This window comes from Pistacia vera, unplaced genomic scaffold (assembly GCF_008641045.1).
Source record: "Pistacia vera cultivar Batoury unplaced genomic scaffold, PisVer_v2 Contig1224, whole genome shotgun sequence".
NCBI lineage: Eukaryota > Viridiplantae > Streptophyta > Magnoliopsida > Sapindales > Anacardiaceae > Pistacia > Pistacia vera.
Genome location: NW_022195276.1, coordinates 177,233 through 198,743, shown reverse-complemented (window position 1 = coordinate 198,743; position 21,511 = coordinate 177,233). Strand labels below are relative to the sequence as shown.

The window sequence follows — 21,511 nt, the reverse complement described above, 5'->3', positions numbered from 1 at the left end:
TGAGGCAGCCCATTAACAGAAACCATTTGTTTTGAGGGTTCTGTGAAAGAAAGTAAGAAACATGGCGGCCAATTGTGGGAGAAGAACCCTACAACTGACTTCTGCTTCAGCTAAAACCCTTCTCAGCCGCTCACCGTCCGCTTCAACGGCGAGTAAATTTACCGGACTAGCTTCTCCCATTAAGAAGACCACTGCTTCTCGCTTGTCATCTCTTCACAAGCGCACCTACTCCAGGTTACTTTTGATCAGTACTTATGGGTTTTTTTAATTTATTTTATTACCATTTTGTTAAGTTTTAATGTTCAGTTGTGTTAAAGTAGTCTTTAAGCTTGAATAGGGATTGTTGTATGGGTTTTTCATTCAGGCTTCCAGTGGAGCTGGGTGGGGCTCTGTCTTTGATGCCATTACATAGTGTTACTGCCTCTGCCTTGTTCACTTCGTTACTGTCTTTGAACAATCAAAATTGGGGTTGTCTCTCTGAAGGTACTCTTCTTTTCTTAATTTTTTATGGCATTATGTTGGTGTGGTATCATCTTAAATGTCTACTCTATGCACTTTGTTTGTAACTCTTACCTTGCCAATTTAACAACGGTCTAGATCCAAATAAGGATCATTATGAAAGTGTGAAGGGCTATTTTAAATAGGTGTGATTTTTATTTTATTTTACTTTGTTTTGATTCTATATAAGCCGGATTGTTTGCGTGTATCATGATCTTTTTGGAGTTGAGTTGGGTTACTTTGCTCTTGTAGCTTTATTTGGAGATACTCAACAATCTTATTAAGCTATTTTGCTTCCCTGAATCACTTACTCAAAGTTGAATTAAATTTGTCTTTGGAAGATACTAAAAATCTCATTGTGGTGGTTGGTTGATATAGTGAAGTGTTTAACCTGGCAAAAATAGAAGAGGGCTTGAACAAGTTTGTTTAATTGTGCATATTGGTGGACTAAATGAAATATATAGAGGTATTTATTTCTTGAGTAGAGTTCATGTTTGGAAATACTATTTTTTTTCTTTTTTGATGGAGACCAGGTGTTCTTGTATGCAAAGTTTTAATTGATTTGGAGTTGAAAATTGAATTTCACTATGCGTAGTGTTGTAGATTTGGGTGCCTAAGAATATTGTAAAGGTTAGAACAGTAGAAGATCTTAAACTAAATGTGCTGTGAGAGAAGCATTATATATTTGCTTTTGTAGGAGTGATGGAGAACCAGCAGAAGAACAAGATAGACAAGATAGATTATAGAGAAATAGGGAGAAAAAACCGAGGATAGACTAGGGAGAGCAGAAAGAAAGGGGGAAATCTAGTAGGAATAGAAGAACTGAGGCCATGTTTACTTCATGGAATATTATGAAATTGGAATGGGAATGGTAGATGAGAAGAGAAGAGAATAAAATAGGATTATATTGTTTACTTACGGTAGGAATTGTTAATGGAATAGAATCTTTTATAAACTGTTTAGACAAAAACTGCCCTCTGATCTAAAACATTTTGTAATAAATTAAAATTAAAATTATTTTTTATTGAACATTGTATGTTTAAATTATTGTTAGCTTGCTAAAGTCAAACTTTAACATAATAACATAACATATTATAACATAACATACAATGTAAAAAATTATTTTTCTTCATCATGATAAATTATTAAATAAGTTATGAAATTTTTTTTGTTAAGGTAAGTATTCAGTAAAATATGTTTATTATTATTTTTATAAGATAAATAACTTTATTGTATCAATATAAAACTAAATATTAAGAAATATTAGTTATTTATTTAAATAAATAATAATGGAGTATAAAAAATAATATATTAGAAATTGTAATCTTCACATATTTGTTACTGGCTATCATATCTATTAGATATTATGATTATAGGATTAATTAATGTTAGGAGCACTCAATGAATTTATGAAGCTAATTGGGAACTTACTCATGTAATTCTTGAGTGGTTCTATTAAATTAGAAATTCCTTCTAGATTTGGAGGTGGAGCAGAGTTAGGTGGAGGTTGAGCACAATCTTTCTTCTTTTGAAGTGCAATTCAATACATAAAATGATTGTGCAACGCATTCCACTGTAAATTCTGCCTTATCTCTACTAATCTGACTGCTACAGAGAAATAGCATTTGAACTTGCCCCATAGGCCAAAAAGGTATGACAGTGTTAAGCCAACAAGGCTATTTTGGTAAGGAATCCATCTGAATTAACTTTCGTGAAGTTTGTGTGTTGGAAAATAGCACAGAATGAGTTTCCAAAAGGGAACTCATCTGGCTGAAAAAGGTTGGATTATGTGCATGCAGACCTTTGGGGTTCTGAAAGGGTTAGGACACATGGAGGGAATTGCTATTTCCTCTCCATTGTGGATGATTATAGTAGAAGGTATGGGTGTACCTTCTTAAGTCCAAGGATGAGGCCTTAACTAAGTTTAAAGGCTCGAAAACCTGGTTGAAAACTAAGTTAATAGGAAGGTGAAAACTTTAGGACAACAATGGCTTAGAATTATGTACCAGAGTTTGACTCTTACTGTTAGAAAGGGAATTTTGAGGCATGGGACAGTTAGGGGAACCCCTCCGCAGAATGGTTTGCTGAGAGATGAATGAACCCTTCTAGAGAGGTTAGTGCCTTTCATTCACAGCTAGTCTACCAAAACCTTTTGGGGGAAGCACTAGGTATAGTAGTCTATCTTAATAGAACCCTTCTAGCTCAATAGACTTTAAATGCCTTGAAGAAAGTGGTCTGGGAGGAGACCATCTCTTGAACACCTAAGAGTCTTTGGATGTGCTGCTATGCACATACCAGAGATGGAAAGTTAGAGCCAGATCTCTTAGTGTGTTTTTCTAGGATATCAAGAGAACTAAGGGTTATAGCTGTGGGAAAGGGCTGCCCCAGGGGTAGGGGTAATTGTTAGTAGGATGTGATTTTCAATGAAGCTGTTTTTCCTTGTAAATCTGGCACTAACAGTGCAGGTAGCTCAAGAAGATTTTGAAACCTCTAGACAAACTGGACAACTCAGTTTGAGGTGGAGCCTGAAACAAATCCTGATCATTACATCCACAGATGAGACTGATCCACTTGAAGATTAGCCACCAAACTCAAGAGCAAGAGATGAATCACCCTCCTGACAATGCTGAATTGATCAGCATGGTAATCGGCCCAATATCAGTTAGCCAGAGACAGAGTCAGGAGGGAGATCAGACCTCCTCAAGGTACATCTATGTTGACCTGATCTATACAACACTCCTAGCTGGTTCAGAGGTACATCGATCAGAACCTAACACCTATGATGAGGCAATGAGTTAAAGGGACATAAAAGAATGGGTGCTGTTATAGAAGAGAGATGGATTCATTGCACTCAAACAACCTGGACACTAGTTCCAAAGCCAAGAATCAGAAGTTGATGGAATGCGAATGGCTGTACAACTGAAAGAAGGGATAATGAATCTGTCCACAAGATTCCAAGCAGGTTAGTGGCTAAGGGCTACACTCAGAGGGCAGGTATTGATTTTATGAAATATTTTCTCTAATAGTTAAATTTAAAACTAGAATCATGGTAGCAATTGTTGTTCAATATGACTTAGAGATAGACAATTGGATGTTAAAACTGCTTTCTTGCATGGTGAGTTGGATAGAAAATATTCATGAGTCAACTCTTAGGTTTTAGGATAAACTGCCTGATTATGTATGCTTACGAATAAATCTTGTATGGACTTAAACATCCCTAGACAATGGTACAGAGGTTTGATGCATCAAATAGAAATGGATTCACTAGAAGCATGTATGACAACTGTTTTTTTTGCCTGTATGAATAACATGCCAATCTATCTTCTGTTAATGTAGATGACATGTTAATAATTAGTAAGTCCATGTCTCAAATTAATGCTTTAAAGGCCAAATTAAATACTGAGTTTGATATGATGACTTAGGGAAGGCAAAGAAAATACTAGGAATGATGATTGATAGAGATAGAAGTGCAAATACCCTTAACCTCCATCATCTCATACTTACAAACTGGCTTCAAAATTTGGTATGAATGAATCCAAAGCAGTGACATGCCCTTAGCAAAGCATTTCATACTTAGTAAGTCACAATCCCCAAAAACAGATTTGGATAGGCTGAAAATGGAGAATGTCCCTTATTCTAATGTCATAGTTTGTAATGTATTCCATGATATCCACCAAGACCTGATTTGCATATGCAATATCTCTATAAGCAGGTTCATGTCAAATCTGGAAATGAATATTGGAATGCTTTAAAATGGTTGATGAATACATTAATGGCACTGTTCAGATTGGTTTAATTTTCTGTAAAAGATATGCATCACTTGATTTGTTGTAGGTATGTATGCAGATTTTGCAGTGACCGAACTCCAGAAGTCCACAACTGCTTATTATTTTACACTGGGAGCAACTGTGTTAGCTGGAAAGCCCAATTGCAACCACTGGTTGCACTTTCCACTACTGAGTAGAGTACGTGGCATTTCCAGATGCATTCAGGAAGCAACATGGTTGCAAGGATTTCTGAAAGAAGCAGATAGTTGAATGACACATCAACATTTTACTCCGACAGTCAGAGTGCCATCCACCTGAGCAAGAACCCGTTGTATCACGAACGAACAAACATGTGGATGTCGGCATCACTTCGTCAGAGACCTGATTGCAAAGGGAGAAATTAATCTTTTAGAAGGTGCCATTGAAGAATCTAGAGACATAGGACCAAAGTATGACCACAGCCAAGTTCAAGCAGTGCTTGAACTTGCTTCACATCAGATAACATTTCTCTTAGAGTTGAGAAGAAATGAGATAGCTTACTGCACTAAAAAGAAGTCCAGAAATGGAAAAGAAAGATGAAAATAAATGAAAGGAAAGAGTTGGCTTCAAGGTGAAGACTGAAAAAAAATGTGAAGCCAAAAACGGGTCGTTTCATTTAAGTTAATTGAAGGAATCCTGCCGTCAGATCAAGACAATCCAAGGGCTGATATTTGCTGATATGGCATATATAAAGAAGCAACAATGTTGTGAACACGCATTATTTTCTAATCTGAAAGTTAGGGTTCGTGCGAAAGATTAGAGAGCAACCAAGGTTGGGTATTTGCTGAGGCTTTCTGGGAATAATCTGGGTAGGTTAGAGAGGGTTGCGTTTCCTTCTTGAGGCTGTTTAAGTCCTCTGTTTCTTGCAGATTGTAGAGAGTTTCTTGAGCTGATGGCCTAGGTTAGTGTTGCTTATTTCGGCATATTTGTATGGTTTTCTTCTTGTAATTATTGGATAATCTTTTAGTGCTGTGAGTATCCGTATTTTGGAGCTCAACGTGGATGTAGTCTATCCAAGATTGGATAGATGAACCACGGTAATTCGTGCCTTGATTTTTTGTGTGTTTTGATCTTGAATCTTGATTGTGTTTGTTTGTGTTGCGAATTGATTAATTAGGCTTGGGTTATAACAATTCCTTTTAAATTAACAAGGAAATACAAGAGAAGGGATATGGAGAGAGACACTACCGTTGGGAGGCCGTGGTTTTTTTTTTAACAGAAAATACTTCACTTTTTGTATGCACCTTGAACGTTGATTGCAATTTCTGTGATGGCTAAAGAACCTTCAATGAATATACGACTGCACATGAATCAAGGATTCTAATATCATTAGACCCACTCTTTCATTTGAATCAACAATGAATGGACAAATCTTTGTTATTTCAACTACCTATTTACTGTTTGCTATACTTATTAATTGGACTCTGAAACACGCTAGTTCGAAGGGTTTATCATTTCATCTACATATTTGTCATATTGAAACGTCTTTATATTTGATTTTGTTGTGTTGTGTGAGTTGAGTTGAGCCAAACCTAGGTTGTATCATATATCAACAGTGTTCAGCGTACAATAAGGCTCTGCTGCTGGTTCAATTAAACTCAACCGTCAGATGGACCACTGACTATTGTCAATGCCATTCCTCACAATTAATTTGGTAGCTGCGATAGCCATTAAAACAGGTCCTTATAACGGGGACTTGCAGCTGCGATAGACTAGTTGGATTGTTGGTTGGTTATTGATTATCTATATATATATTATAGCTTGTAACAAGACAATTTCTGACCTCAAATGAGACTGAAATGCCTTTAATTCGGCAGAAACATCAAGCATCTGTTTCAGTGTAGCAGTGATGAATAAGGATTGCTCTTGGTATTGGGCATTCTTCTTTGAAGATAATGGTGAAGGTACTATTCACTCTTAATGTGTGGTAGGTTTGCATGTTATTGAGTAGTTGGACTATCATTAATTGGTGTCTATTCTAGTTTATAATTTATGGTTACTGGGACTATGACATTGTGATATGATATAGAAATTACAATTAATAAACGGTGCTTGGCTTTATGAGCTTCAAGAGCTATACCATCCCAGATTTCTTTTAATATCTTCGACAATCTACTCTGCCCTTGAACACACAATTTCATAAAGATAGATGTTTGTTTAGTGTAATGTATGTTTGGAATACGTGGATAAACAGCCAATATCATTAAATCCCTGGTTCAATTTAATAGAAATTGTCCATTTTGATCGGGCTCAAACAAGTTTACTTCTGGGTTCAGTCTTTCACCATGTATATTTCACTTAAAACAATCAACTTAATTAAGGCAACCAAACCCTTATAAATTATGTTTTAAAACCATATGTGATGTGTCACATACGGAACCACTTGTTAACTGACCCGGGCTACAACTCGGGTCAAACGTTTTGGAAAAAATTAAACTAGGATGAATTTTGCTATTATTTTCTTAAATGTGAAATGATCAAATTAAATATAAATTAGCTTTAACAACTTGAAATTCATTTGATGTAGACAAATTATTTGAGTAAAATCAATATGACAATCTTCAAATCATTAAAAAGTCCATTAATTTACCTCCCATATAGTAATGATTTTATTTTTTATAATTTCATTATACTTTTTTATTTTTTCAATTCTTCGTTTCTATTATCCATATCAATAAATAGTTTCTTTTTTTCTTTTACATATAATATTAATCAACTTGTTCTCTTATAGTTGGCAACGTAAGAAATATAATATAATAAAAAAAATTAAGTTTCATGTAAAAAGGCTATGACCAAAGAAAATGTCACATACACAACATTTTCTCATAAATTTCCTTTACAACCCAATGTAACAGTTCGCACTAAGCTTCATATGAGTCCCACCTAATAAATTACAATTCAAATTATGATTATCATGTCGGATTATAAAAAAAGTTTGTGAAAAAAGTTATGGGTGTAATATTACTCTTGAACAATTTGATGTTTAAGCCTTTAGTGAGATAACTTAATGGTTCCACAATTTATTTCATATATATTTCAATTTTACATTAATCCTTCGTTAGACATTCTTATCCATTTCATTCACATTGCACTTTCCTTCACTTTATTTATATAATATTAGAGTTTCTTTGGTAAGAAGAAATTGAAAGGTAATACTCGTTTTGTCCTTAATAGGTATACAATTCTTTTTGGAGGATATCATAATCTACACTTAAGGTTTCTAAATTATCATTCGTGACTACTTTTGCACTTTTTTCATAGACTACATTATCTTTAAGTTTGAAACATATTATAGATATCCTTTTGTCCCAACTCCGTTATTGATCGTTTGTGGTAGATGATGAAATGGTAACTTATAAGAAAGTGTTAGGGTAAAATGATAAATTTGGTTTTATAAGAATTTTTTTTGCAAACATAAGGACATGTGACAGGGTCAGCGTAAGGGTATTTCATTATAAAATTTAAACTTTGAGGGTCCATTTGATACTGTAAAGGTTATTTATGATACAGTTTTAAACTTTAAAAATAATCTATCTAAAAAGTGAGGTTATCTATCATAATCTTCTATTCTTTTCTATTAATAAAGTTCTTGTAACGTGTTTGTTAAAATAGTTTAGTTACATTTGTAGCCCTCCTAATAAAATTCCTGATTTCGCCTCGAATATAATATCATTTGACGCGGTGTCCTAAGCCTAATCCATCAAAGAGAACGTAACGAGTGATGGCGAAGGCGAAGGGAAGGCGATGGTGCAGGTAACCCAACCATGATGGTCCCATGACTTGTCCATTTCTGAAATATATAAGTGTCCCACGGCTCTCTAGTTCACTGTAAGACCAACTTCGAAGGGATCTCAAAGTTCCCTGCGACGTCGGCGTTGTTACGAATAGTACATTAGAGCCAGAGCTCTTCGATGGTTGAGTCGTTTCATTTAAGTTAATTAAAGGAATCCTGGCCGTCAGATCAAGACAGATCCAAGGGCTGATATTTGCTGATATGGGCATATATAAAAGAAGCAACAGTGTTGTGAACAGCCGCATTATTTTCTAATCTGAAAAGTTAGGGTTCGTGCGAAAGATTAGAGAGCAACTAGGGTTGGGTATTTGCTGAGGCTTTCTGAGAATAATCTGGGTAGGTTAGAGAGAGGGTTTCGTTTCCTTCTTGAGGCTGGTTTAAGTCCTCTGTTTCTTGCAGATTGTAGAGAGTTTCTTGAGCAAATAGGCCTAGGTTGAGTGTTGCTCTATTTCGGCAGATTTGTATAGTTTTCTTCTTGTAATTGTTGGATAATCTTTTAGTGCTGTGAGTATCCGTATTTCGAAGCTCAACATGGATGTAGTCTATCCAAGATTGGATAGACGAACCACGGTAAATTCGTGCCCTGATTTTTTGTGTGTTTTGATCTTGAATCTTGATTGTGTTTGTTTGTGTTGCGAATTGATTACTTAGGCTTGGGTTATAATAGTGGTATCAGAGCCAAAGTTCTAAGGTATATCTAGGTTTAGAAATCGTTTAATTCTTGACGAATTCGAAATTAGGGTTTGTCAGTTTTGGGGTTTTTTTGATTTAAAGGTTCCTAGATCATTAGGACTTCGAATCTTGCTGAGTTTTGGGATTAATTCGTGAGATTAGGTCACAAACACAAGGGATCGACGAAATTCATGCAAAATCAAAATTAGAGTTTTGTTAGGATTTGGGGGTTTTTCGAATTAAAGGCTTCTAGAGCTTTAAGGTTTCAAATCGTCCTAAATCCGGTTGAAGTGGTTAATCTGAGTCACAAACACGAGTCAGGGGGAGAAATCTTGGTATTGCCTAGGGGCTGTAGTAGTATTGTTACTTTCGTCTTGTTTGATAAGTTTAAGGGTATCTCGGCTGGAAAACCAGTAACTGCCTAGCAGTACTTGGCGACCTCTGGTATAACAACGCCACATACACCTTAGTCTGTCTTGCCCCTTGTAGTAGTATTGTTACTTTCGTCTTGTTTGATAAGTTTAAGGGTATCTCGGCTGGAAAACCAGTAACCACCTTAAAAACTGTCTAGCAGTACTTGGCGACCTTTGGTATAACAACGCCACGTACACCTTAGACTGTCCTGCCCTGTCATTATAGTACAATGAGCACTACTCATATGGAGATCTCCCAATACGATGGGAAGATCGATTTTAATACATGGAAAAAGAAGATGAAGGCCTTCATTTCACATAATAAGGTAAGGCTTGCTCTGGAAAAAGACACCACCAAGTGGTCTGAAGAGAAATCGAAAAAGAAGGCTGAAGTGGATGAGGAAGCCTATAATCTAATCATAATGAATCTGATTGATGCAGTCCTGCGAAAGGTAGATGGCATGGAAACACCGCTCACACTCTGGGGTAAACTTGAATCCCTTTATTCCTTACAGTCTGCACCAAACTTAGCATTCCTTAAAGGAGCTTTATTCTCTTATAAAATGGATGTTACTAAGTCTGTAGAAGAAAACCTTGATGAGTTTCTTAAGATGACATTAGTGTTGAAAGGTACGGATCAAGAGTTAGAAGATTCTAGTTTGGCAATGATACTGTTAAATTCATTGCCTGATGAGTACTTAGTGGTGAAAAATGCTTTACAATACACTAGGACAGTTCCCAGTGTTGACCTGATTATAGCTGGCCTGAGATCTAGGAAATTGGAGTTAAAAATACAGAAAATGAATGGAAATAACTTGTTTGTCAAGAGTAGGATAAATCCTGGACAACTAGGAAAGGATAGTAACAAGAATTTCCAACAACACATGAACCTTAAGACTAAGAAAAAAAGGGAAGAATAACAAGTCTAAGGGAGAAACTAGGAAGTGTTTTCATTGTAATAAACTAGGCCACCTTAAGAAGAACTGCTATGATTGGATAAAGAAACAAAAATAGCACAATACAAAGAGTAATCTAGCTAGCACTAGCACTGGCATTGAAATTTCAGAAGCCCTCACTGTCTCAAACCAAGCTAGCAGTAAGGAATGGATTCTAGATTCGGGATGCACCTTTCATATGAGCCCAAACATCCAATGGTTCCAGAACTTTAGGAAAGGAGAGTTAGAAACTGTTTTCATGGATAATAATCACTCTTGTAAGGTTCAAGGTATAGGAAACATAACCATTAGGTTAAATAATGGTAAAGTCATAATGTTAACCAGAGTAAGGTATATACCTAACCTTAAAAGAAACCTGATTTCTTTAGGAACATTGGATGAAGCTGGATATAGTTATAAGGCAGAAAAAGGATCCATAGTTGTGTATAAGAATAATGAAATTGTACATTCTTTGTGGTCAACATTGTGCATTCACTGTAAATTCTGCCTTATCATCTACTAATCTGACTGCTACAGAGAAATAGCATTTGAGACTTGGCCACATAGGCCAAAAAGGTATGACAGTGTTAAGCCAACAAGGCTATTTTGGTAAGGAATCCATATCTGAATTAACTTTCTGTGAAGTTTGTGTGTTGGGAAAATAGCACAGAATGAGTTTCCAAAAGGGAACTCATCTGGCTGAAAAAGGGTTGGATTATGTGCATGCAGACCTTTGGGGTTCTGAAAGGGTTAGGACACATGGAGGGAATTGCTATTTCCTCTCCATTGTGGATGATTATAGTAGGAAGGTATGGGTGTACCTTCTTAAGTCCAAGGATGAGGCCTTAACTAAGTTTAAAGGCTCGAAAAACCTGGTTGAAAACTAAGTTAATAGGAAGGTGAAAACCTTTAGGACAAACAATGGCGTAGAATTATGTAACCAGGAGTTTGACTCTTACTGTGTAGAAGAGGGAATTTTGAGGCATGGGACAGTTAGGGGAACCCCTCCGCAGAATGGGGTTGCTGAGAGAATGAATAGAACCCTTCTAGAGAGGGTTAGATGCCTTTCATTCACAGCTAGTCTACCAAAAACCTTTTGGGGGGAAGCACTAGGTATAGTAGTCTATCTTATAAATAGAAGCCCTTCTAGCTCAATAGACTTTAAATGCCTTGAAGAAAGGTGGTCTGGGAGGAGACCATCTCTTGAACACCTAAGAGTCTTTGGATGTGCTGCATATGCACATACCAGAGATGGAAAGTTAGAGCCAAGATCTCTTAAGTGTGTTTTTCTAGGATATCAAGAGAGAACTAAGGGTTATAGGCTGTGGGAAAGGGCTGCCCCAGGGGTAAGGGTAATTGTTAGTAGGGATGTGATTTTCAATGAAGCTGTTTTTCCTTGTAAATCTGGCACTAACAGTGCAGGTAGCTCATAAGAAGATTTTGAAACCTCTAGACAAACTGGGACAACTCAGTTTGAGGTGGAGCCTGAAACAAATCCTGATCATTACATCCAAACAGATGAGACTGATCCACTTGAAGATTAGCCACAGCAAACTCAAGAGCAAGAGGATGAAGATCACCCTCCTGACAATGCTGAATTGGATCAGCATGGTAATCTGGCCCAATATCAGTTAGCCAGAGACAGAGTCAGGAGGGAGATCAGACCTCCTACAAGGTACATCTATGTTGACCTGATCTATACAACACTCCTAGCTGGTTCAGAGGTACATCGATCAGAACCTAACACCTATGATGAGGCAATGAGTTTAAGGGACATAAAAGAATGGGTGGCTGTTATAGAAGAAGAGATGGATTCATTGCACTCAAACAAAACCTGGACACTAGTTCCAAAGCCAAAGAATCAGAAGTTGATGGAATGCAGATGGCTGTACAAACTGAAAGAAGGGATAAATGAATCTGATCCACAAAGATTCCAAGCAAGGTTAGTGGCTAAGGGCTACACTCAGAGGGCAGGTATTGATTTTATTGAAATATTTTCTCTAATAGTTAAATTTAAAACTAGAATCATGGTAGCAATTGTTGTTCAATATGACTTAGAGATAGACCAATTGGATGTTAAAACTGCTTTCTTGCATGGTGAGTTGGATGAGAAAATATTCATGAGTCAACTCTTAGGTTTTAAGGATAAACTGCCTGATTATGTATGCTTACTGAATAAATCTATGTATGGACTTAAACAGTCCCTTAGACAATGGTACAAGAGGTTTGATGCATTCATAATAGGAAATGGATTCACTAGAAGCATGTATGACAACTGTTTCTATTTTGCCTGTATGAATAACATGCCAATCTATCTTCTGTTATATGTAGATGACATGTTAATAATTAGTAAGTCCATGTCTCAAATTAATGCTTTAAAGGCCAAATTAAATACTGAGTTTGATATGAATGACTTAGGGAAGGCAAAGAAAATACTAGGAATGATGATTGATAGAGATAGAAGTGCAAATACCCTTAAACTCCATCAATCCTCATACTTACAGAAACTGGCTTCAAAATTTGGTATGAATGAATCCAAAGCAGTGACAATGCCCTTAGCAAAGCATTTCATACTTAGTAAGTCACAATCCCCAAAAACAGATTTGGATAGGCTGAAAATGGAGAATGTCCCTTATTCTAATGTCATAGGTTCTGTAATGTATTCCATGATATCCACCAGACCTGATTTAGCATATGCAATATCTCTATTAAGCAGGTTCATGTCAAATCTTGGAAATGAATATTGGAATGCTTTAAAATGGTTGATGAGATACATTAATGGCACTGTTCAGATTGGTTTAATTTTCTGTAAAAGATATGCATCACTTGATTTGGTTAGGTATGTAGATGCAGATTTTGCAGGTGACCGAGACTCCAGGAAGTCCACAACTGCTTATTATTTTACACTGGGAGGCAACTGTGTTAGCTGGAAAGCACAATTGCAACCACTGGTTGCACTTTCCACTACTGAAGTAGAGTACGTGGCAATTTCAGATGCATTCAAGGAAGCAACATGGTTGCAAGGAATTCTGAAAGAAGCAGATATGTTGAATGACACATCAACAGTTTACTCCGACAGTCAGAGTGCCATCCACCTGAGCAAGAACCCGGTGTATCACGAACGAACAAAACATGTGGATGTCAGGCATCACTTCGTCAGAGACCTGATTGCAAAGGGAGAAATTAATCTTTTAGAAGGTGCCTATTGAAGAGAATCTAGCAGACATAGGAACCAAAGTAGTGACCACAGCCAAGTTCAAGCAGTGCTTGAACTTGCTTCACATCAGATAAACATTTTCTCTTAGAGTTGAGAAGAAATATGAGATAGCTTACTGCACTAAAAAGAAGTCCAGAAATGGAAAAGAAGAATGGAAAATAAATGAAAGGAAGAGAGTTGGCTTCAAGGTGAAGACTGAAAAAATAATGTGAAGCCAAAAACGGGGTCGTTTCATTTAAGTTAATTGAAGGAATCCCTGCCGTCAGATCAAGACAGATCCAAGGGCTGATATTTGCTGATATGGGCATATATAAAAGAAGCAACAATGTTGTGAACAGCCGCATTATTTTCTAATCTGAAAAGTTAGGGTTCGTGCGAAAGATTAGAGAGCAACCAAGGTTGGGTATTTGCTGAGGCTTTCTGGGAATAATCTGGGTAGGTTAGAGAGAGGGTTGCGTTTCCTTCTTGAGGCTGGTTTAAGTCCTCTGTTTCTTGCAGATTGTAGAGAGTTTCTTGAGCGAATAGGCCTAGGTTAAGTGTTGCTTTATTTCGGCATATTTGTATGGTTTTCTTCTTGTAATTATTGGATAATCTTTTAGTGCTGTGAGTATCCGTATTTTGGAGCTCAACGTGGATGTAGTCTATCCAAGATTGGATAGATGAACCACGGTAAATTCGTGCCTTGATTTTTTGTGTGTTTTGATCTTGAATCTTGATTGTGTTTGTTTGTGTTGCGAATTGATTAATTAGGCTTGGGTTATAACAATATCCTTTTAAATTAACAAGGAAATACAAGAGAAGGGATATGGAGAAAGAGACACAACTACCGTTGGGAGGCCAAGTGATTTTTTTTTTTAACAGAAAATACTTCACTTTTTGTATGCAACTTGAACGTTGATTGCAATTTCGTCTGTATGGCTAAAGAACCTTCAATGAATATACGACTGCACATGAATCAAGGATTCTAATATCATTTATGACCCGACTCTTTCATTTGAATCAACAATGAATGGACAAATCTTTGTTATTTCAACTACCTATTTACTGTTTGCTATACTTATTAATTGGACTCTGAAACACGCATAGTTCGAAGGGTTTATCATTTCATCTACAATATTTGTCATATTGAAACGTCTTTATATTTGATTTTGTTGTGTTGTGTTGAGTTGAGTTGAGCCAAACCTAGGTTGTATCAATATATTCAACAGTGTTCAGCGTACAATAAGGCTCTGCTGCTGGGATTCAATTAAACTCAACCGTCTAGATGGACCACTGACATAACTTGTCAATGCCATTCCTCACAATTAATTTGGTAGCTGCGATAGCCATTAAAACAGGTCCTATATAACGGGGAACTTGCAGCTGCGATAGACTTATAGTTGGAATTGTTGGTTGGTTAGTTGATTATCATATATATATATATATATAGCTTGTAAGCAAGACAATTTCTGACCTCAAATGAGACTGAAATGCCTTTAATTCGGCAGAAACATCAAGCATCTAGTTTCAGTGTAGCAGTGATGAATAAGGATTGCTCTTGGTATTGGGCATTCTTCTTTGAAGATAATGGTGAAGGTACTATTCACTCTTTAATGTGTGGTAGGTTTGCATGTTATTGAGTAGTTGGACTATCATTAATTGGTGTCTATTCTAGTTTATAATTTAATGGTTACTGGGACTATGACATTGTGATATGTATATAGAAAATTACAATTAATAAACGGTGCTTGGCTTTTATGAGCTTCAAGAGCTATACCATCCCAGATTTCTTTTAATATCTTCGACAATCTACTCTGCCCTTGAACACACAATTTCATAAAGATAGATGTTTGTTTAGTGTAATGTGATGTTTGGAATACGTGGATAAACAGCCAATATCATTAAATCCCTGGTTCAATTTAATAGAAATTGTCCATTTTGATCGGGCTCAAACAAGTTTACTTCTGGGTTTCAGTCTTTCACCATGTATATTTCACTTAAAACAATCAACTTAATTAAGGCAACCAAACCCTTATAAATTATGTTTTAAAACCATATGTGATGTGTCACATACGGAACCACTTGTTAACTGACCCGGGCTACAACTCGGGTCAAACGTTTTGGAAAAAATAATTAAACTAGGATGAATTTTGCTATTATTTTATCTTAAATGTGAAATGATCAAATTAAATATAAAATTAGCTTTAACAACTTGAAATTCATATTTGATGTAGACAAATTATTTGAGTAAAATCAATATGACAATCTTCAAATCATTAAAAAGTCCATTAATTTAAACCTCCCATATAGTAATGATTTTATTTTTAATATATTCATTAATACTTTTTTATTTTTTTCAATTCTTCGTTTCTATTATTCCATATCAAATAAATAGAGTTTCTTTTTTTCTTTTACATATAATATTAATCAACTTGTTCTCTTATAGTTGGCAACGTAAGAAAATAATAATAATAATAAAAAAAAAAATTAAGTTTCATGTGAAAAGGCTATTGACCAAAGAAAAATGTCACATACACAACATTTTCTCATAAATTTCCTTTACAACCCTAATGTAACAGTTCGCAATAAGCTTCATATGAGTCCCACCTAATAAATTACAATTGACAAATTATGAGTTATCATGTCAGGATTATAAAAAAAAGTTTGTGAAAAAAAGTTATGGGTGTAATATTACTCTTGAACAAATTTGATGTTTAAGCCTTTAGGTGAGATAAACTTAATGGTTCCACAAATTTATTTCATATATATTTACAATTTTACATTAATCCTTCGTTAGACATTCTTATCCATTTCATTCACATTGCACTTTCCTTCACTTTATTTATATATATAATTAGAGTTTCTTTGGATAAGAAGAAATTGAAAGGTAATACTCGTTTTGTCCTTAATATAGGTATACAATTCTTTTTGGGAGGATATCATAATCTACACTTAAGGTTTCTAAATTTATCATTCGATGACTACTTTTGCACTTTTTATCATAGACTACATTATCTTTAAAGTTTGAAACTATATTATAGATATCCTTTTGTCCCAACTCCGTTATGTTATCGTTTGTGGTAGATGAATGAAATGGTAACTTATAAGAAAGTGTTAGGGTAAAATGATAAATTTGGTTTTATAAGAAATTTTTTTTGCAAACATAATGACAATGTGACAGGGTCAGCGTAAAGGGGTATTTCATTATAAAAATTTAAAACTTTGAGGGTCCATTTGATACTGTAAAGGGTATTTATGATACAGTTTTAAACTTTAAAAATAATCTATCTAAAAAGTGAAGGGTAGTCTATCATAATCTCCTATTCTTTTCTATTAATAAAAGTTCTTGTAACGTGTTTTGTTAAAAATAGTTTAGTTAGCAAAATTTGTAGCCCTCCCTAATAAAATTCCTGATTTCGCCTCGAATATAATATCATTATGACGCGGTGTCCTAAAGCCTAATCCATCCAAAGAGAACGTAAACGAGTGATGGCGAAGGCGAAGGCGAAGGCGATGGTGCAGGTAAGCCCAACCATGATGGTCCCATGACTTGTCCATTTCTGAAATATATAAGTGTCCCACGTTATGTTATTATCTCAATTTTATGTAGTTATAATTTGCACCTTTCCACTTCAAAATCCCAAATTTGTTAAAGGTTTATAACCACTGCCCTGTGGGGGCTGATTCTGATGCGTTTTAATAAACAAACTTGGAAATAAGGAATTATCATAGACAAACTAACCCAACCATTATGAAAAAATAAAAATAAAAAGGGATTCAATATAATATGAAATCTATCTAAATTTATTACGGTTTATAACATGTAAAAATATATTAAAAAAAAAAAAAAGAATTGCATTCGGGTTATGCTTCAAGTAGATCCAACGCTGTTGGACTGTTTATATGAGAGGAATCCCAAAAAAATAGGGTTCATCCATACCCAAAATTCGGTACTGAAGCCCAATAAATAAGGAGATGTATTAATGGGCCTCTTGTTGAGGCAGCCCATTAACAGAAACTATATGTTTTGAGGGTTCTGTGAAAGAAAGTAAGAAACATGGCGGCCAATTGTGGCAGAAGAACCCTACAACTGACTTCTGCTTCAGCTAAAACCCTTCTCAGCCGCTCACCGTCCGCTTCAACGGCGAGTAAATTTACCGGACTAGCTTCTCCCATTAAGCCGACCACTGCTTCTCGCTTGTCATCTCTTCACAAGCGCACCTACTCCAGGTACTTTTGATCAGTACTTATGGGTTTATTTATTTATTTTATTACCATTTTGTTAAGTTTTAATGTTCAGTTGTGTTAAAGTAGTCTTTAAGCTTGAATAAGGATTGTTGTATGGGTTTTTCATTCAGGCTTCCAGTGGAGCTGGGTGGGGCTCTGTCTTTGATGCCATTACATAGTGTTACTGCCTCTGCCTTGTTCACTTCGTTACTGTCTTTGAACAATCAAAACTGGGGTTGTCTCTCTGAAGGTACTCTTCTTTTCTTAATTTTTTATGGCATTATGTTGGTATGTTTTCATCTTAAATGTCTACTCTATGCACTTTGTAACTCTCACTTTGCCAATTTAACAACGGTCTAGAACCAAATAAGGATGATTATGAAAGTGCGAAGGACTATTTGATTAGTTGCAGAACAATTTACATTAGCCACTAAATTATTTAGTTGGCAATTTTTGCTCGGAAATATTTCCAAGTAAAGCGGAACAATTGACATCTAAATTGTATGTTTAATTTATTGTTAGCTTGCTAAAGTCAAACTTTAACATAATAACATAACATAACATAACATATTATAACATAACATACAATGTACAAAATTATTTTTCTTCATCATGATAAATTATTAAATAAGTTATGAAATTTTTTTGTTAAGGTAAGTATTCAGTAAAATATGTTTATTATTATTTTTATAAGATAAATAACTTTGTTGTATCAATATAAAACTAAATATTAAGAAATGTTGGTTATTTATTTAAATAAATAATAATGGAGTAGAAAAAATAATATATTAGAAATTGTAATCTTCACATATTTGTTACTGGCTATCATATCTATTAGATATTATGATTATAGGATTAATTAATGTTAGGAGCACTCAATGAATTTATGAAGCTAATTGGGAACTTACTCATGTAATTCTTGAGTTGTTCTATTAAATTAGAAATTCCTTCTAGATTTGGGGGTGGAGCAGAGTTAGGTGGAGGTTGAGCACAATCTTTCTTCTTTTGAAGTGCAATTCAATACATAAAATGATTGTGCAACATCATACGATGTATGGTGAGTTTGTAGGAAAATTTAATCTCGTATGTCACTACTTAATCCACCCAAGAATCTTGCAATCACTCGTTGTTCAGGATCACCCATCATTGCATTGTGATAGTCGTTAAAACTTATTAGTATACTGTCGACCGGATCTATTACCTTGACAGCAATTCTTGTGTTGAATAATTATCTCAATATTCTAAAGTAAGAAATCAGTAATTCCTCCAATGATAGGCATCACCGATTAATAAATAATCAATAATCCTGACATGTTCTTAGTAAATATTTGTAAAAAAATTCTTCCATATGTTATTGTTGAAACAGCAGCAGAAGAAGAAGATAGACAAACTAGACTACAGAGAAATAGGGAGAATAAAGAGAGCATAGACTAGAGAGAACAAACAGAAAGAGGGGAAAGAAGAAATAGAAGAACTAAGAAAACAAGAGACAATCCATAGGGGAGAAAAACCAATATTCATATTCCATTATAATTAACCATGTCAACACTAACAATAGAAGCCTTTATTTGTTTATAGGCTTAAAAAATAAAATCCTACTCCTAATCAAATAGGAAATAAATCTAAAACCATGTTAGCGCTAAAAAGCTATTGTTGAATCTTATCATTGTCCTTTAAGATTTGTCTCTTTGCATCCTATCATTGTCGCGAAGCGTGTCTTTGTGCTGGGATGAATATACCTATAAGGTGCAGAAAAGAGTGGATATTTAGTTAAAATGGAATTATTTGTTCCTTCACGCTGGTTGTTAGGACATAGGTGAATGTTTTTAGCTTGATACAGGGAAATTAGGGGATAGATGAAGATAACTGAAGTTTCTTAAATTTCTGAGGTGCATTTAAAATTACTTTTAAATTAGAATGCGAGCAGCTGGAATAGTATTGTGCAAAAACTTAATGCACTTTTTATACGTTTTAGATCTATTTTCGTGCTTCTTGTTGGAGTGGAAAATTATACATGTATTTTGTAATGTGTTTTCGGCAGGATTTGCAACGACTCTTTAGCAAGGCTTATGAGCTCTTGCCAGGCAGATTATCATCGTCACAAGAGAAGGTTTCAATGCATGTTTTAGTTCCAACTGTATTATAGATATCCTTTTGCCCCAACTCTGTTATGTTGTTGTTTGTGGTAGATGAATGAAATGGTAACTTATAAGAAAGTGTTAGGGTAAAATGATAAATTTGGTTTTATAAGAAATTTTTTTGCAAACATAATGACAATGTGACAGGGTCAGCGTAAAGGGGTATTTCATGATAAAAATTTAAAACTTTGAGGGTCCATTTGATACTGTAAAGGGTATTTATGATACAGTTTTAAACTTTAAAAATAATCTATCTAAAAAGTGAAGGGGTAGTCTACGATAATCTCCTATTCTTTTCTATTAATAAAAGTTCTTGTAACGTGTTTTGTTAAAAATAGTTTAGTTAGAAAAATTTGTAGCCCTCCCTAATAAAATTCCTGATTTCACCTCGAATATAATATCATTATGACATGGTGTTCTAAATCCTAATCCACCCAAAGAGAACGTAAACGAGTGATGGCGAAGGCGAAGGTGATGGTGCAGGTAAGCCCAACCATGATGGTCCCATGACTTGTCCATTTCTGAAATATATAAGTGTCCCACGTTATGTTATTATCTCAATTTTATGTAGTTATAATTTGCACCTTTCCACTTCAAAATCCCAAATTTGTCANAAGTTTATGTTATTAAATTACTAAATATGCTGTAGTCAAAATGTATTTGAAAATACGAATTCGAAAAGGAAACGTGAAAAAGCAACTTGCTAGTTAAATTCATTGCTTTTCTGCTGAATCTTCTACCTGCGTACTGTTTAATTTAATTGGACTAAAGAGCTCAGAGAAGATAATAAAAATATGGGAACATTATTGTTTGGGTTGAATTTTTAAGAATTGTAATTTATTTTTGCATCAGAAAAAACAAGTATTTCATGTTTGTGGGTTTTAGGAAACTTAGATAATTATTTTGTTTGATATTAAATTAGATAATTCAATCACATGATAAATCATTATAATTAGTTTACTTTTTTAACTTTATGCGAAATTTTTCTTCTAATAAAATAATTTTAACCAATAGTATATTTCCGATACTAAATTTATTTATTTATTATTGTTATTGTTATTGTTATTATTTTATTTTATTTTTTTGTTTTATCATTTTGGTCTAGTATATTTGAAAACAGTGGCCATGTTAGGGTATTTTTCTTGGTTCTGGTCCAGCCCTGGTTAGGCGTGCTGTTGCCAATCTTTTATATCGACTTATGACTTGCAATTGGCATGAAGTTGGGTAATGGTCACTGTCAAGTATCCAATAATCCAACTAATTGAACTGAATCTCTCTCTCTCTCTCTCTCTCTCCGCCACTCTCATTTTCAGTTTTAAACCGTGACCCATACGTCTCCCAAGTCCCAACATCACCGTAGAATATTTTGCTGGATTAAAGTTTTATTAGGGACGTTCAAGAGCATAGTATATCCTCTGGTAATAATTTCTATACTTCCCTGAAGTATAGTATAAATTCAATATTTTAGGCGTAGTAATCAGGTTTCGAGTTATTTACCATTTATCCATTTTAATTCCCAATATTTTTTTCATTAATTAGAAGCAAGGAACGAGGTCAGGTGATGATAAAACTTTATTTACGATGTAATCACGTTTGAGGGAGCATGTTGACTATAAAGTAAAAGTCAAAATAAATCTTACACTGCCTAATATGCTGCCGTTTCTTGTAAAACTGATTACTGTTAAATCAGTTTGTGTAGCAGCTTAATATAAAAGTTGTAATCTCTACTTTACTCTTTAAGAATCAATACAGTAAATACACTCTCTTCTTCCTCTTCGATACTCTCTATTTTTATGCTCTGTTTTTGTTTTCCTTTCAATTGGTAACGTGAGG

The 21,511-nt window shown here is 34.8% G+C and overlaps 1 protein-coding gene across 2 annotated transcripts; it reads left to right on the top strand.

Annotated features, from left to right (window-relative positions):
- The first annotated feature begins 31 nt into the window (after positions 1-31).
- LOC116115925 lies at positions 32-19,677 on the top strand. 2 transcript variants are annotated; one of them, XM_031402064.1, is made up of 3 exons: positions 32-234; positions 365-483; positions 19,582-19,677. In XM_031402064.1, exons 1-3 carry the CDS (start codon positions 62-64, stop codon positions 19,599-19,601), a joined length of 312 nt encoding a protein of 103 aa, XP_031257924.1. In that variant the 5' UTR covers positions 32-61; the 3' UTR covers positions 19,602-19,677. The 2 variants fall into 2 exon arrangements, with proteins under 2 accessions (XP_031257924.1, XP_031257932.1); XM_031402072.1 differs by lacking the exons at positions 32-234; positions 365-483 and adding exons at positions 17,371-17,543; positions 17,672-17,790.
- Positions 19,678-21,511: the final 1,834 nt, after the last annotated feature.